Source organism: Notothenia rossii (genome assembly GCF_949606895.1).
Source record: "Notothenia rossii genome assembly, chromosome: 8".
NCBI classification, from domain to species: Eukaryota; Metazoa; Chordata; class Actinopteri; order Perciformes; family Nototheniidae; genus Notothenia; species Notothenia rossii.
In genome coordinates, this window is record NC_136906.1 from 4,228,857 (window position 1) to 4,244,104 (window position 15,248).

The following is a 15,248-nucleotide window of genomic DNA, read 5'->3' on the forward strand; positions in this document are numbered from 1 at the left end:
AGGGTTATGGCTAGAAAGGATCCGTCTTTTGTAAAACTCTCGCGAAAGTTTAGCTGAATGTCACATGGCTGAATGTTTACGTTTGGCCGGCAGCCTTTCAGTTCGTTAACATCAGTGGGCCACAGCAACTGATGATGAGAAGCTAAACTATCTATTAATTATGTCAATTACAGGGAGTGTGGTTGTTGAAATAGGGTGTTAGCGGTCTTGCTGGTGTTCAAAGAAGAATGACAACGCTGTAGATCACCAACACTATGGTTTATTCTTTATTCACAGGCAAGTCAACGTTGTCGCAGTAAAAGTCCCAAGATAGCTCCTGGTGCAATAAAATGTTCCCTTGCAGTGTTTTACTATTATGTCTGATGTTTCTCTATTAATATTGCTGCTGCATTAATGTGTATGTTGCATCATGTTACTGCTGAAGATGTGTTTCCGAGCCGCTCCGATTACAACGAAAGTTACAACGAGAACGTGACGTCATATTTACACTAGACGGATCCTTTCTAGCCATAACCGTAGATCAGCTGTAGATGTGGGGGGAGGGAGGGGGGTTGGAGCGAAGGGGCGGAGCTATCAGAACACTTTTTTTTTTCTTCTGTGACTTCAAATTTGGTTCACAGTTACGTGGATATTTTTATACAAGTGTACATTTGGTTCACAGTTACGTGGATATTTTATACAAGTGCTCACATCAGGTTTTACACGCTCTCCCATTTTGCACCATATCTGCCTTCATAAACAAGTCTTCTAACGTTTGTCTTATGCAAGGCTTTTTTAGGTTGTGTTCTGAAATGATAAGGAACTGTTAAGTCATTTTCAAACACTGGTCCCTCCCTGGTCCCCACTCCTCGGGTTGAGCCTCCTCTCATCGGCCACGGATGCAGCTGCTGCGATCAGGAACCAGGAAGTGTGATCCTCTGAATCAGCTGTAAACACGGAGGAGCAAGATGTCAACAGCTGCTGCAGGTAGGATGGGATGTGTTTTTATATTTATATTAAGGACTTTATTCTATCTGTGAGGCAAAAAATAACCATAAGGATAAAAGGTCGCTTCGTGTTTTCTGAGTGTTTGAGTTTAGAGAAAACAGCTGCAAAGGGCGATGCCTCTTCTAAAAAATGTGAAATCGTTACAGTTTCATGACATATCATGAAATCTACAACAGTTATCTCTTAGCACAGGTGTAACTAAGTACATTTACTGAAGTTCTGTACTAATTGTTGAGGTTCTTGTGCTTTACTTGAGTATTTCCATGTTAGTGTTCCACTGCAGTTCAGAGGTAAATGGTGTCGACTACTCCACTACATGTATTTAATACCTTTAGTTACTTCTCAGATGTGGATGAATGATGTGAAATATAATCAAGTGTTAAATCAGACTTTAGTTCCACCTGGAGTAAATCCACAAGCTACCCTGCAGTATACAAAGTCATTCAAACTAGCTGCACCTTTACCAGCTTTGAGAACACTTTCATGATCAATCATTATAAAACATATCATATATATTATTCTGAAATGGACCAATCTGCACAATGACTACTTTTACTGTCGCTACTTTCACTAGATTTTGATGAGAATACTTTTCTACTTTTACTTGAGTAACATTTTGAATACAGGGCTTTTACTGTAACAGAGTATTCCTACACTCTGGTACTTCTACTTTTACTCAAGTACAAGATCTGAGTACTTCTACTTTTACTCAAGTACAAGATATGAGTACTTCTACTTTTACTCAAATACAAGACCTGAGTACTTCTACTCTCACTCAAGTACAAGATCTGAGTACTTCTACTTTTACTCAAGTACAAGATCTGAGTACTTCTACTTTTACTCAAGTACAAGATCTTAGTAATTCTACTTTTACTTTTACTCAAATACAAGATCTGAGTACTTCTACTTTTACTCAAGTACAAGATCTGAGTACTTCTGAGTACTTCTACTTTTACTCAAGTACAAGACCTGAGTACTTTTTCCACCTCTCACACTATGTCACTATTGACTCGTTCATTTTGTACATTGTAGCTGTCTTCTCTTCTCTGTTGTAGTAGAGAAAACATCCAAAACACACGTTTAAAGTTTATTATTTAAAGTATTTTTCACAATTTTTAAGTTTAAACACTTAATATACAATGTTTTTCATCATATTTAAATAAAATAAAACTACATGATAAACAAAAGCCCCAAAAATCCTGTCAGGAGCTCCGATCACATTGAGTATTTTAAAAATGCACTATAGCTCCTTCTGCTTAAGTGTAAAACCCGAGTACTTCTTCAAAGAATGGATATACAGTATTAAAGTACACAATGCTTTAGAAAAACTAACATATGTTATTAAAGGAAAGCTGGCAGTTTTTGAAAATATCTGGGGGAGCTTCATGGAGTTTTTGAAAAAGAATGTTGGTAATGAGACCAACGGGAATACGATTATAAAGTGTAGTAGCCCACGTCATATTCTTTCAGATATCCCTGTATCATCTGTATACTGACCTGTGTTTATTTACATGGCTATTCATTTGATTGTACACTGTATCTGCCACCAAGACTGACCGTTTTATGTATGTGTATTGTTTGTTATATTTGAAAACTTCAATTAAAATATTGCAAAAACATTTTTTTTTTTTAATAAAGTACACAATAAAAGTTTTTTTCCTCTCAGAGTTGAGGCTGGTGGTGCTCGGGAGGGGCGGAGCAGGAAAGAGATCAGCGGTCTGCTCCATCCTCGGCCTGCAAGACTCTGAGCAGGGCACAGAAACCCCCGTCATCCAGGAGAGCAGCAAACACAGAGGAGAGGCTGCAGGCAGACAGGTGCACACACACACACACACACACACACACACACACACACACACACACACACACACACACACACACACACACACACACACACACACACACACACACACACACACACACACACACACACACACACACACACACACACACACACACACACACACACACACACACACACACACACACAACCATAGGATCAATTACAGTCCCCTACTCTTTTTAAAGGTCACCTATTATGCAAAATCCACTTCTCCATGTCTCTTCTACATCAACATGTGTCCCCTCTTCTTCATGTCTCTTCTTCATCAACATGTGTCCCCTCTTCTTCATGTCTCCTCTACATCAACATGTGTCCCCTCTTCTTCATGTCTCTTCTACATCAACATGTGTCCTCTCTTCTTCATGTCTCTTCTACATCAACATGTGTCCCCTCTTCTTCATGTCTCTTCTACATCAACATGTGTCCCCTCTGTGGAAAGAGACTCTGAAAGTTTCGGGAACAAAGATTCTCTCTCTTTTTGTCCTGATCCATTTCTATAAAACGAGCTGATCTGATTTTCGCCACTTTATGATGTCATATCGATGTTTTGTCTTGTGTAACCATTAGCCAATCAGCAACCAAGGTAACCCCCCCCCCCCCCCCCCCCCCTTATCACCTGAATCTCCTCTAGAGCACCATTGAGTTCTTTGTAACCAAATGTCTCTCAGAGGGGCGTGGGGAGGGGCTCCTTATTTTCTTCTAAAGTAACAGACAGAGAATCAGCACTTTGGAAACAGGGCTGAAACAGAGGGGATTATGGGTAATGCTGCAATGATCTGTTTGGTGTTTCAGCCAATCAGAGACAGGCTCTGGATATATCTGAGACCTGTCATATATTGATGATAAACATTATAATAGGGGACCTTTAAGGGTCCGTTTGTATTGGGCCTGTAGGATCTGAATACCTTGTGCTCTCCTCTCTCCTCTCTCCTCTCTCCTCTCTCCTCTCTCCTCTCTCCTCTCTCCTCTCTCAGGTGGAGATTGTCTCCAGCGGGTCGTGGTTCGGATCCAACTGCGACCCGGAGGAAAGACGGAGAAACATCTCTTCCTTTATCTCCCTCTCCTCCCCCGGGCCTCACGCCTTCCTGCTCTGCCTCCCCCTGAACCAGTCCACTGACGGGGAGGCGGTGGCGCTGCAGGTCCTGGATCAGCTGCTTGGCTCCACTGCCATCAGAACCAGAACCTTCATCCTGTTCACACACACCGAGGAGCTGCAGGAGGACGAGACGCTGGAGGAATATCTGCTCACCTGGCGCAAAGACCTGCTGCAGCTGGTGGAGAAATGTGGAGAGCGTTACCACACCTTAGAGAGAGGGGAGAGGGCTGTGGAGGAGCTGATGGAGAAGGTGGAGCAGGTGGTGAGGCAAGTCTATTTATACAGCACCTCTCGACACAAGGGCTTTCAAAGGGCTTTAGTGCAGCGCAAACACATTCATTAAAAAGCAAAGAGAATAAAATAAACATACAAAAAGCTATATAGAAAGACAGATAAACGTTATAGTGCATTTAAAAATGGCAGTTGCTAACAAGTGTCTGAATGAGACGACTAAATGTGACGCCCAACGTTAGCCGCCTTTAGCTTAGCGGTGGTGACGTGAAGTCATGTGACCGTGCTGTAGTTCCTTTATAGCCCAACATTAGCCACCTTTAGCTTAGCGGTGGTGACGTGAAGTCATGTGACCGTGCTGTAGTTCCTCTATAGCCCAACATTAGCCTCCTTTAGCTTAGCGGTGGTGACGTGAAGTCATGTGACCGTGCTGTAGTTCCTTTATAGCCCAACATTAGCCACCTTTAGCTTAGCGGTGGTGACGTGAAGTCATGTGACCGAGCTGTAGTTCCTTAATAGGGAGGCGAAGTCCCTCCCCTTCCGTGGGAGCTCCATGGGACCTTATTTTGGGAAAAGTATGTATTGAAGTCAATGGAGAGAAAGATTATCTTTCGATCCCGTTTGAATTGTGCCACGAATTACACATATGATGTTTGTCAATTTAAAAGATAATTTTGCAAGTCAAAAAAAATTAAAATGTGTCGTAAAACTGTGAAGTAACACTTTTTTTTGTGTGAACCGCTCAATGAACTATATCTCTGGTCTCGCACCACACACCAAGACGGCCGTCACGTTGGCACATTTCACTTCTTTCTTTCAGAATGATGTGAAAAGTATTAAACGAGGTGAAAATCACGACAAGTCTGGGCATGTTGAGAGCTGTACACACACACAAGGGGAGTTAGTCGGCTCCGTAAGAGCCAGCCTGCGGGACCGGCTTTACAAGGTTTCGGTGAGTAACACCAGTTTAATGTGTAACGTTAATGTCATCACTTACGGGACTCTGGGATTTGTAGTCTTTCTAGTTGCGTATTTTTCATAGTCTTATATTTCAACAGTTTTATGACAAACTGTGACTTTTGGCATGGAAAGATGACAAGACATATATATATCATATGTGTAATTCGTGGCACAATTCAAACGGGATTGAAAGATAATCTTTCTCTCTCCATTGACTTCAATACATAATTTTTCCGAAATAAGGTCCCATGGGGCGGAAGTAGATGGGCGGGATTTCACCTCTTTAATGCCCAGCATTAGCCGCCTTTAGCTTAGCGGTGGTGACGTGAAGTCACGTGACCGTGCTGTATTTCCTTTATAGCCCATTAGCGTCCTTTAGCTTAGCGATGGTGACGTGAAGTCATGTGACCGAGCTGTAGGTCCTTTATAACCCAACATTAGCCACCTTTAGCTTAGCGGTGGTGACGTGAAGTCATGTGACCGTGCTGTAGTTCCTTTATAGCCCAACATTAGCCACCTTTAGCTTAGCGGTGGTGACGTGAAGTCATGTGACCCTGCTGTAGTTCCTTTATAGCCCAACATTAGCCACCTTTAGCTTAGCGGTGGTGACGTGAAGTCATGTGACCGAGCTGTAGTTCCTTTATAGCCCAACATTAGCTTTTTATTTCTGGAAATTGCATTTACATTTAAAATTGTTTTGTAGTCTGACCCTGACGTTAGCATTCCCTCCGTTCCCTCCTTAAAAAGGTGTTATTAAAAATGGATTTTCAGCCGACCTGCAGGTTTACAGTATATTGTTCCTTCAGATATATGGATCATAATAACTGAACGCCGCTTCTCCATGTTTAGTTCTGAGTCTGGGGAGAAGCACTTCAGCTGTGATCTGTACCGGGAGGCGGAGGAGAGGGTGAGGAGGAGGCAGGAGGAGATGGTGAAACAAAGGAAAGGAGACGAGGAAATCACAGAGGAAGACATGTTGTCGGTGCGTGACGAGGCGGAGAGGAGCGCCGGGGACCTGGAGCTGGATGTAGACCACCTCTTCCCCTCTGAAGTCTCCCCCGATCCTCCCTCTTTCCTGTGGGGGCTGTGGGAGAAGTTGATAGGCTGGGTGAGGTGGCTGCCCACGGTGGTCCGTAGGGAGGCTCTGCTGGGGGCTCTGGTGAGGCTGTTTGTGGGGGGGCCGGTCGGGGGCATGGTGGGGGCCACGGTGGGGTCAGTGGCCACGGAGGTGGGCAGAAGGAGAACCCAGAAAACTAAATGAGAGGTAAACAGTGTTATTAAAGATGCACCTTAAAGTCATTCTCTACAAACCAATGTATTAGCGTGCTACTAACTGTTACAATAGAGGGGTGCAGGAATGAGTCCTAGAACCTGGAAATGAGTCAGTATGAGGTCTTTGGTTAACACGAGCTGAAGAGATGTTACGTTTTATTTTACGACATAAACTACATCAGTAAATACCCCACTGGTGGATTTAAAAATGGCGGTTGCTAACAAGTGTCTAAATGAGACGACTAAACTTCATCACACCCACGGTAGCCGCCTTTAGCTTAGCGGTGGTGACGTGAAGTCATGTGACCGTGTTATAGTTCCTTTTTAACCTAACGTAAGCTTTTTACTTAAAAAAATCATAAAGTGGTGTTAATATGTGGAGATGATCCTGCTGAACAAAACGTGTAAGAATCATTATGTTTGTTTGACACCAAATCCAATGGAGAAATCCAGTGGGCTTTTTATGGAGGGAACCAGGGAGATGCTAACTTCTGGGTTAGACCTCCAACATTTTTGTAGTGCAAATGCAATCTCCAGAAATAAAAACCTAATGTTGGGCTATAAAGAAACTACAGCACGGGCACATGACTTCAGGTCACCACCGCTAAGCTAAAGGTGGCTAATGTCGGGCTATAAAGGAACTACAGCACGGTCACATGACTTCAGGTCACCACCGCTAAGCTAAAGGAAGCTAATGTTGGGCTATAAAGGAACTACAGCACGGTCACATCACTTCAGGTCACCACCGCTAAGCGAAAGGTAGCTGATGTTGGGCTATAAAGGAACTACAGCACGGTCACATCACTTCAGGTCACCACCGCTAAGCGAAAGGAGGCTAATGTTGGGCGTGATGGGGGGTATTTACTGACGTGTTTTATGTTGTAGAAGACAACTTGAATATCTCTTCGACTTGTGTTAACCACAGACCTTATTTCAGGCTAACAACCAAAAACACATTCAGAAAACCACTGACTTCCATACGAGGGGACGGGTAGTTCTAAAATGCTGACTCATTTCCTGGTTTTAGGGCTCATTCCTGCACCACTTATTTATATATTTATGCTTGCCCACTGAGCACTACTATTTATGCTATATATTTCAGAATGGGTGCCACTCTTTCATAAAGAAGTTTTATCTGCTTTATTAATGGTTCATAAATATAGCTTCATTAATAAGGACAATGTGTGGGATGCCAGGTTGATAAATAAACCCTTCAGCTAGTGAATATTTTCTTCCATCAAACTAAATTTGAGTTAGGTTAGTTATTCATCTTTGTTTTTACTTTATATTGTATATAAAGTATGTATAATATATTATCATAATATATATATGTATATTCTATATATAACAAATCTAATTTCTCTTTTTTTTTTTTATCTAAAGAAACAAGCCTTATTTTAAACCTTAATCCAAAAGCATTTTTTGGTTTAGGGAAATTCTCATAGTGAGTTAGGCCAGCCAAAACGTGTTTTCCCAACTGGGCAACACACATATTGTCCTTATGGGAGCATACATGTTCAATCTGCCATCAAAGCGTTATCAATAACTTGTTAATCATGCTTTTTAGAGAGTGGCACTGCACTTTGTAAAGATGCAATACTAAGAAACATCCACAGGGGGGCGACACTGACCTTTATACCAAAGAAGTTTTAAACGTGTGAACTGAGATAAACTTATGTACTGCTTACCAAGCAAATAAAAGCTGCTGTTTCGACTCAAGTTAAATGTTGTGTGATGTTAAGGAGGTGGATGTCCCTCTCTCACATATTCCTGCAACAATCAGCTGCTAAATACTTTGCTTTGTTCGTGTTAAGAGTTTTTAAAGCAAGTTACGGACACACAAAACAAACAATGTGCTGAAAAACAAACAAAATAAGCTAAAAAAAACACAAAGCTTTTTGCTTTTTAGAGAGTGGACTGCAGGTTGTTGGAAACACTTTTGATTCAAGATACATCCACATAATGAAGACATTTGGTGACTATTATAACGTTTTAAATGTTTGAACTGCTCCCCAAGTAAATAAAAGCTGTTGTTTTGACAAAGTTTTGTTTCGAGTGTTCAGTGTTATGAAGAATTCTCTCTAACTTTAAGAGCTCGGCAAAGACCAGCTTCAAAGACTATTCTACTTATTCTTTCAAATTGATATTTAAATAAGCTCCAGAATTAATTAAGTGCATGTAGTTTACACAAAATGCATGCTACAGAAACGTATCTGACTCTCTCCTCTTTACATATGGAATTACACGATGGCGCTTATTGGCACTTAGCCTCAATGCTGCATAATGCAATAAATAATGTGGTAATGTATGAATAAGCTGCAGGATCCACCATGTTGTCCTGGAAAATCAGCTCTGGTTTCCCCGAGACTCGTTTTTCTTGATGTTTGGAAACTCGGGAAGATTAAAATGTATTGTAGCGTTTCATCCTGCTAGCCAAACCCGTTTTTCCACTTTTGTATGCAACTGTGAGGGAACAGTTACCTTTTGTATCCGAATCCGTCCCGTGTCATCTCCCCAGATCTCCTCCGTACACATTGGCAGTTTAATCCTTTCACATTGGTCTAATTGCATAATGGTCCTTAACTTCTAAAATGAGATTAGATTAAAATATTCCTATTAAGTGCTTACCAAACATAAAAAAGCAGCTGTTTTGAGTAAAATGCTGGACTCTAGTTAGTCATTTTTCAATTATTCTTGAACTTAAAGCCAACTTCAACAAGCTCCATTGTACTTATTTCCTACGTTGCATTTTTGTGATGCATTAAATATGCTGCAGTGGATACAGTTAGGAAGAGATTCATGAACTTATCTGACTCTCCCTTTTACACAAAAGCAGGTTATTGCTTATCTAATTGCACAATTATATGATGCATTTTTGTCATGCGTTAAATAATCTGCAGGATGAAAGCAGTGCATGTTGTTTACATGCAGCGACACAAATGTTACGACCCCAAGTAGCTCCCGTAGTTACGTCTTAAATAACTGTGCTGCATGAACTCTAAAGAACGGAAGGAGCCGTCTCTCCTCCCAAACTAAGGCAGGTTATTGTTTCTTCATATACGTAATTGCTCAATGGCACTTATTTCCTAAGATGCATTTGTGTACTGCATTAAATGAGCTGCAGACTGAAGTGAGCGCATAGTGAGCAAGCTTCAAACATGTGGAAGTGTCCTTGGGAAAGATACCTAACCCCAAATCACTCCTGTTGGCAAACTATGGAATTAAAGTGTATGTAAGTCATTTAGGAAAAAGCTTCAGCTAAATAACATGTTCAAAAGAATGTAAGAATGTAAGCGGCATGAACTCTGAGCACCAAGGCACTTTAATCCTTTGACATACAGTGTGTGTAATTGCATGACGGAATTTATGATGCATTCTTGTAAAGCGTTAAATATTCTGCAGACCCCAAATTGCTTGTGTAAGCATTTCTAAAATAAAATCTAAATACCACGTTAAACATATGTAAGAGGTTTCATGCAGAATGAAGATTAAGGAATTTAAGGATTTACTTTCTGCTACCAAGTAAATAAAAGCTGCTGTTTCTTGTTGAATGCATTAAATATTCTACAGACTGAAGCGACTGCATGTTGTCAACAAGAGTTCCTGAAGTCAACAAGCAGCGAACATCTCAAAGTGTCCTCTCTCAAAGATACTTAACCCCAAATTGCTCATGTAAGCAATTCTCAAATAACAGCTAAATTACACGTTAAAAATATGTAAGAAGTTTCATGCAGACAGAAGATTAAGGAATTTAAGGAGCCGTCTTTACCCCTGAAACAAAGGCAGTGCATGGCTTTGACATACATGTAGTTACACGATGGAATAAAAGCAGCTGTTCCTTTATTTAATGTATTAGATATTCTGCAGACTGAAGCGAGTGCCCCTCGTCAACAAGAGTTCCTGCTGCAGTTAACAGACTCTCCTCGGCTCTCAGCGGCAGGTTATGGCTGCTTTGACATTGATGTAATTGATACTCTGCTAAAACCGTCAGTCATAACCCATCCTTACATCTCTCTCTGCCGGCGCTGCCTTGGGAACAGCGAGGCGTTTCCGAATGTGGGTGGTCCCGCTGGGAGGGGAGAGAGAGAAGAGAGACAGGGAGAGAGGGAGAGAATTAGCCCAGCTCTCATGTTTCCCAAAAAGCGAAAAAAAAGGGGGGGAGGGAGGGAAGGGAAGGACGCGAGAAAGAGAGAGTAAGTCAAAGGCAGAGAGAACAAGCTCTGCGACCACATCTGTCCTCCAGATGTGGCCTCCAACAGTTGTCTGAATCTGGCATAAAAAGCAGGTTTTAAAAGTGAAGGAAAATTGGTGCTAAACAGTTTTTTATTGTTAGGGATTACACACACACACACACACACACACACACACACACACACACACACACACACACACACACACACACACACACACACACACACACACACACACACACACACACACACACACACTGCAGGGTAGGAGCCCTCGTCTTTATGAAACCCTTGAAGTTAATGTGTGTGAACGAACACCTGTCCAAATATTATTCAGTCTTAGCGGATACACACACACACACACACACACACACACACACACACACACACACACACACACACACACACACACACACACACAGACACACACACACACACACACACACACACACACACACACACACAGCGGATAAGATAGAGTTGGAGGGAAATTCATTTTTAGTTTTCTTGGATGGGGAATTTATTTCCTGGGATACAGAAGGAGGAAGATGAAGGCCAGTTGTTTGTCATTGGTTCTTTTACTTGCCGCAAAAGCTGGCTTCCATTCCATGTTATATATGTTATAAAAGAGGACGTATTATACTCAAGTGTATATCAGTATGTAGTGTCTCTACTTTAAAGAGTCCTCTCCTGCTGATGTTCAGGTGTATATCAGTATGTAGTGTCTCTACTTTAAAGAGTCCTCTCCCGCTGATGTTCAGGTGTATATCAGTATGTAGTGTCTCTACTTTAAAGAGTCCTCTCCTGCTGATGTTCAGGTGTATATCAGTATGTAGTGTCTCTACTTTAAAGAGTCCTCTCCTGCTGATGTTCAGGTGTATATCAATATGTAGTGTCTCTACTTTAAAGAGTCCTCTCCTGCTGATGTTCAGGTGTATATCAGTATGTAGTGTCTCTACTTTAAAGAGTCCTCTCCTGCTGATGTTCAGGTGTATATCAGTATGTAGTGTCTCTACTTTAAAGAGTCCTCTCCTGCTGATGTTCAGGTGTATATCAGTATGTAGTGTCTCTACTTTAAAGAGTCCTCTCCTGCTGATGTTCAGGTGTATATCAGTATGTAATGTCTCTACTTTAAAGAGTCCTCTCCTGCTGATGTCCAGGTGTATATCAGTATGTAGTGTCTCTACTTTAAAGAGTCCTCTCCTGTTGATGTTCAGGTGTATATCAGTATGTAGTGTCTCTACATGTCTCCATGCTCTAATGTTCAAAAAGTTCTTTATTTTTCTCATACTGTCTGTGCTGCAGCACCTCTTTTCACCCTCTGTCTGAAACCAGAGCCCAGTCTGCTCTGATTGGTTAGCTGGTCGGATCTGTTGTGATTGGTCAACCGCTTAGAGATGTCCGGCCCCTTGGCCTATCACGTATAATGTGTTGAAGTGCAAGAAGCACGAGTGTTATATAGTGATGTCACTATGTCCATGAAGTAAACAGGGAACACAGAGATTTTAGCATTTGCAGACCATTTGCATGCACTAAAACCTACATCATTGAAATATAAATCTAGATATTAGTCAGTCTCATCAGATGCACACACACACACACACACACACACACACACACACGCACACACACACACACACAAAGAAAGAACATTTGTCAAAATCAGTTCGGTTATGTTTTTATTAATTTATTAATCCATTTGGATTTATTCTTATTTTTTCCTGTTTTTTTTCTTCATGTTATTTGGTCAGGTCAGATATTACAGACATGTTTTTTTTTTATTTATTAGCTTTTATTATTATTTTAATTATTTATTTGTATTTTGAATTTTAACCACATTTTCTTCAAATGCAAAATAACCAAAAAGATTCAGGCAGATCTTTAGGGGACAAAAAGTGGATGCTGTGTGTGTGTGTGTGTGTGTGTGTGTGTGTGTGTGTGTGTGTGTGTGTGTGTGTGTGTGTGTGTGTGTGTGTGTGTGTGTGTGTGTGTGTGTGTGTGTGTGTGTGTGTGTGTGTGTGTGTGTGTGTGTGTGTGTGTGTGTGTGTGTGTGTGTGTGTGTGTGTGTGTGTGTGTGTGTGTGACTCTGAACACACACATGGACTCACCGCTGAGCCGTCGTTAACACTCGGCTGTAGCTCTGATGTTGCTCTGAGACCCTGTCGGACCCTCACAGGGTTTCAGAGACTCAGACCTGAATATTGTGTTATCATCGCCCTGTGGGCTGGAAGCAGAAACCAATGGAAAACAAACAGGATGACACACTCTTTCCTGAACAACACACAGACGCTCGCTGCTGGTTAACACACACACACACACACACACACACACACACACACACACACACACACACACACACACACACACACACACACACACACACACACACACACACACACACACACACACACACACACACACACACACACACACACACACACACACACACACACGACACACTCTATCTTTAAACACTGCACATTGTTTCACTCAGGAGACAGAATAACTATATATGTTTTACAATGTTCTACTAACTCTGAAAACTTCTTAAACAAAACCCAGAAAAAATAACCCAAAAATATCTTCTATATTAAAAGAAAATCATATAAAAATTAAAGTTATTTAAAATAATGTATAAAAGTAAAATGCATACGGTCCATGTTTTTATTAATGATATATTCTAAATAGTACAGATCTAATTAACTGAATACCAACATTTCTTTTTTATTTGAATGTATTTAAATATGTATATGTTTTGGAGGAAATTGTTAAACTTTGATCAATTATATATTTGAATAATTTCTAAAACCTTATTTAAAAAATGTAAGACCAATATTATTTTTGATAATAACATTAGATATACTTTATTGATCCCATTTTGGATTAAAAAAATAAATTATTTGGTTATTAAATTAAATTCAACAATTAAATTATTGTTTGTTTGTTTTTTAAATAAGAATAATTATTGCTACAGGATATCCGTTATATAGTATTTTATCTTAAATTGAAGCAGCCTAATTTTACATTCAGAAAAACAACAAATAGCAACAGAGCTCAGCTCACAACAAACAAATAACAACAAACAGAACCAGTACGGATACTCAAAACACAAATGTTATAAATCAACTGTGTAATACTCAATGGACTTTGTTAACACAGTGACCTCAGACTGTGTGTGTGTGTGTGTGTGTGTGTGTGTGTGTGTGTGTGTGTGTGTGTGTGTGTGTGTGTGTGTGTGTGTGTGTGTGTGTGTGTGTGTGTGTGTGTGTGTGTGTGTGTGTGTGTGTGTGTGTGTGTGTGTGTGTGTGTGTGTGTGTGTGTGTGTGTGTGTGTGTGTGTGTGTGTGTGTGTGTGTGTGGGTGTGCTCTCTGTAAGCCTCTCATCTTTTTCCCATTAGACTGTTTTTATGTTCCTTCCTAGCGGGTGTGTGTGTGTGTGTGTGTGTGTGTGTGTGTGTGTGTGTGTGTGTGTGTGTGTGTGTGTGTGTGTGTGTGTGTGTGTGTGTGTGTGTGTGTGTGTGTGTGTGTGTGTGTGTGTGTGTGTGTGTGTGTGTGTGTGTGTGTGTGTGTGTGTGTGTGTGTGTGTGGCTACGATTGTTTGTAAAGGAATTCCTTCTCCATCCGACTGTTAGCGCGTGTGTGTGTGTCTTGGTCATCTAGTTGCATGAATCCATGTCGGACACACACACACCAATGTCGATTCATGCAACTAGATGACCGAGATATAACAGAAAACTAAATATATTCACATCATGTTGAGTTGTATTAATTAAATGTAATTATGTCTCATTGAGAAATTGACTAAATGTGTGGTAGACACAGAATATGAAATCCTTACATTTTAAAGCAGTGGTTTCCTAGCGTACTTTAAAGTACCTCATAATACAACTGAGAGTATGACATTCAGTAAATCAACATTACATTTTCAGAGTATTTCCATATCTGATATAAAATAAACGCACGTCTCGAGTGTGTAGACATGTAGAGCCTGGTGTAGAAAATGGAAAAAGACTCATGATAAACCTCATGAAATACTACCTCAACATTATAAAGTAAAAGTATAAAGTACAATACTCGAGTAAAAGTACTTTACCTTACTCTGACAGGACGTGTCAGAAACAATGTGTCAGGACACACAGGGAAGAGCCCCCAGGCAACATGAAGACAACATCACACACAGCTGCTGAGGTTAACACACACGCACGCACGCACGCACGCACGCACGCACGCACGCACGCACGCACGCACGCTCGCACGCACGCACGCACGCACACACACACACACACACACACACACACACACACACACACACACACACACACACACACACACACACACACACACACACACACACACACACACACGGGTTCAATCTTGAGACATGCATTTTGTTTTTGAAACGCAAACTCTTAATCTGAAAAGTAAGAAAGGTAAGCTGTCGGATAAATGTAGTGGAGTAGAAGGATGAAGGAGAAGTCAATGAAACTACTTAAGGAAAGAACAAGTAACTCGGAAAAGAGGAAGAACGAAGAGGAGTAGAAGAAGATGAAGAAGAAAAGAAACAACAAAGGAGAAGAAGAGGAGGAGAAGAAGAACGAGGAGGAGGAGAGGAAGAAGAGTGAACTGTGAGGTCTGGTTCAGGTTTGCTCGCCCTGCCGTCATCTGTCTGC

The 15,248-nt window shown here is 41.1% G+C and overlaps 1 protein-coding gene across 1 annotated transcript; it reads left to right on the forward strand.

Moving 5' to 3' along the window:
• The first annotated feature begins 705 nt into the window (after nucleotides 1-705).
• LOC307015875 (GTPase IMAP family member 7) lies at nucleotides 706-8,432 on the forward strand. The gene is made up of 4 exons (XM_079644803.1): nucleotides 706-966; nucleotides 2,654-2,802; nucleotides 3,805-4,193; nucleotides 5,967-8,432. Exons 1-4 carry the CDS (start codon nucleotides 948-950, stop codon nucleotides 6,376-6,378), a joined length of 969 nt encoding a protein of 322 aa, XP_079500929.1. The 5' UTR covers nucleotides 706-947; the 3' UTR covers nucleotides 6,379-8,432.
• The last annotated feature ends 6,816 nt before the right edge of the window (nucleotides 8,433-15,248 follow it).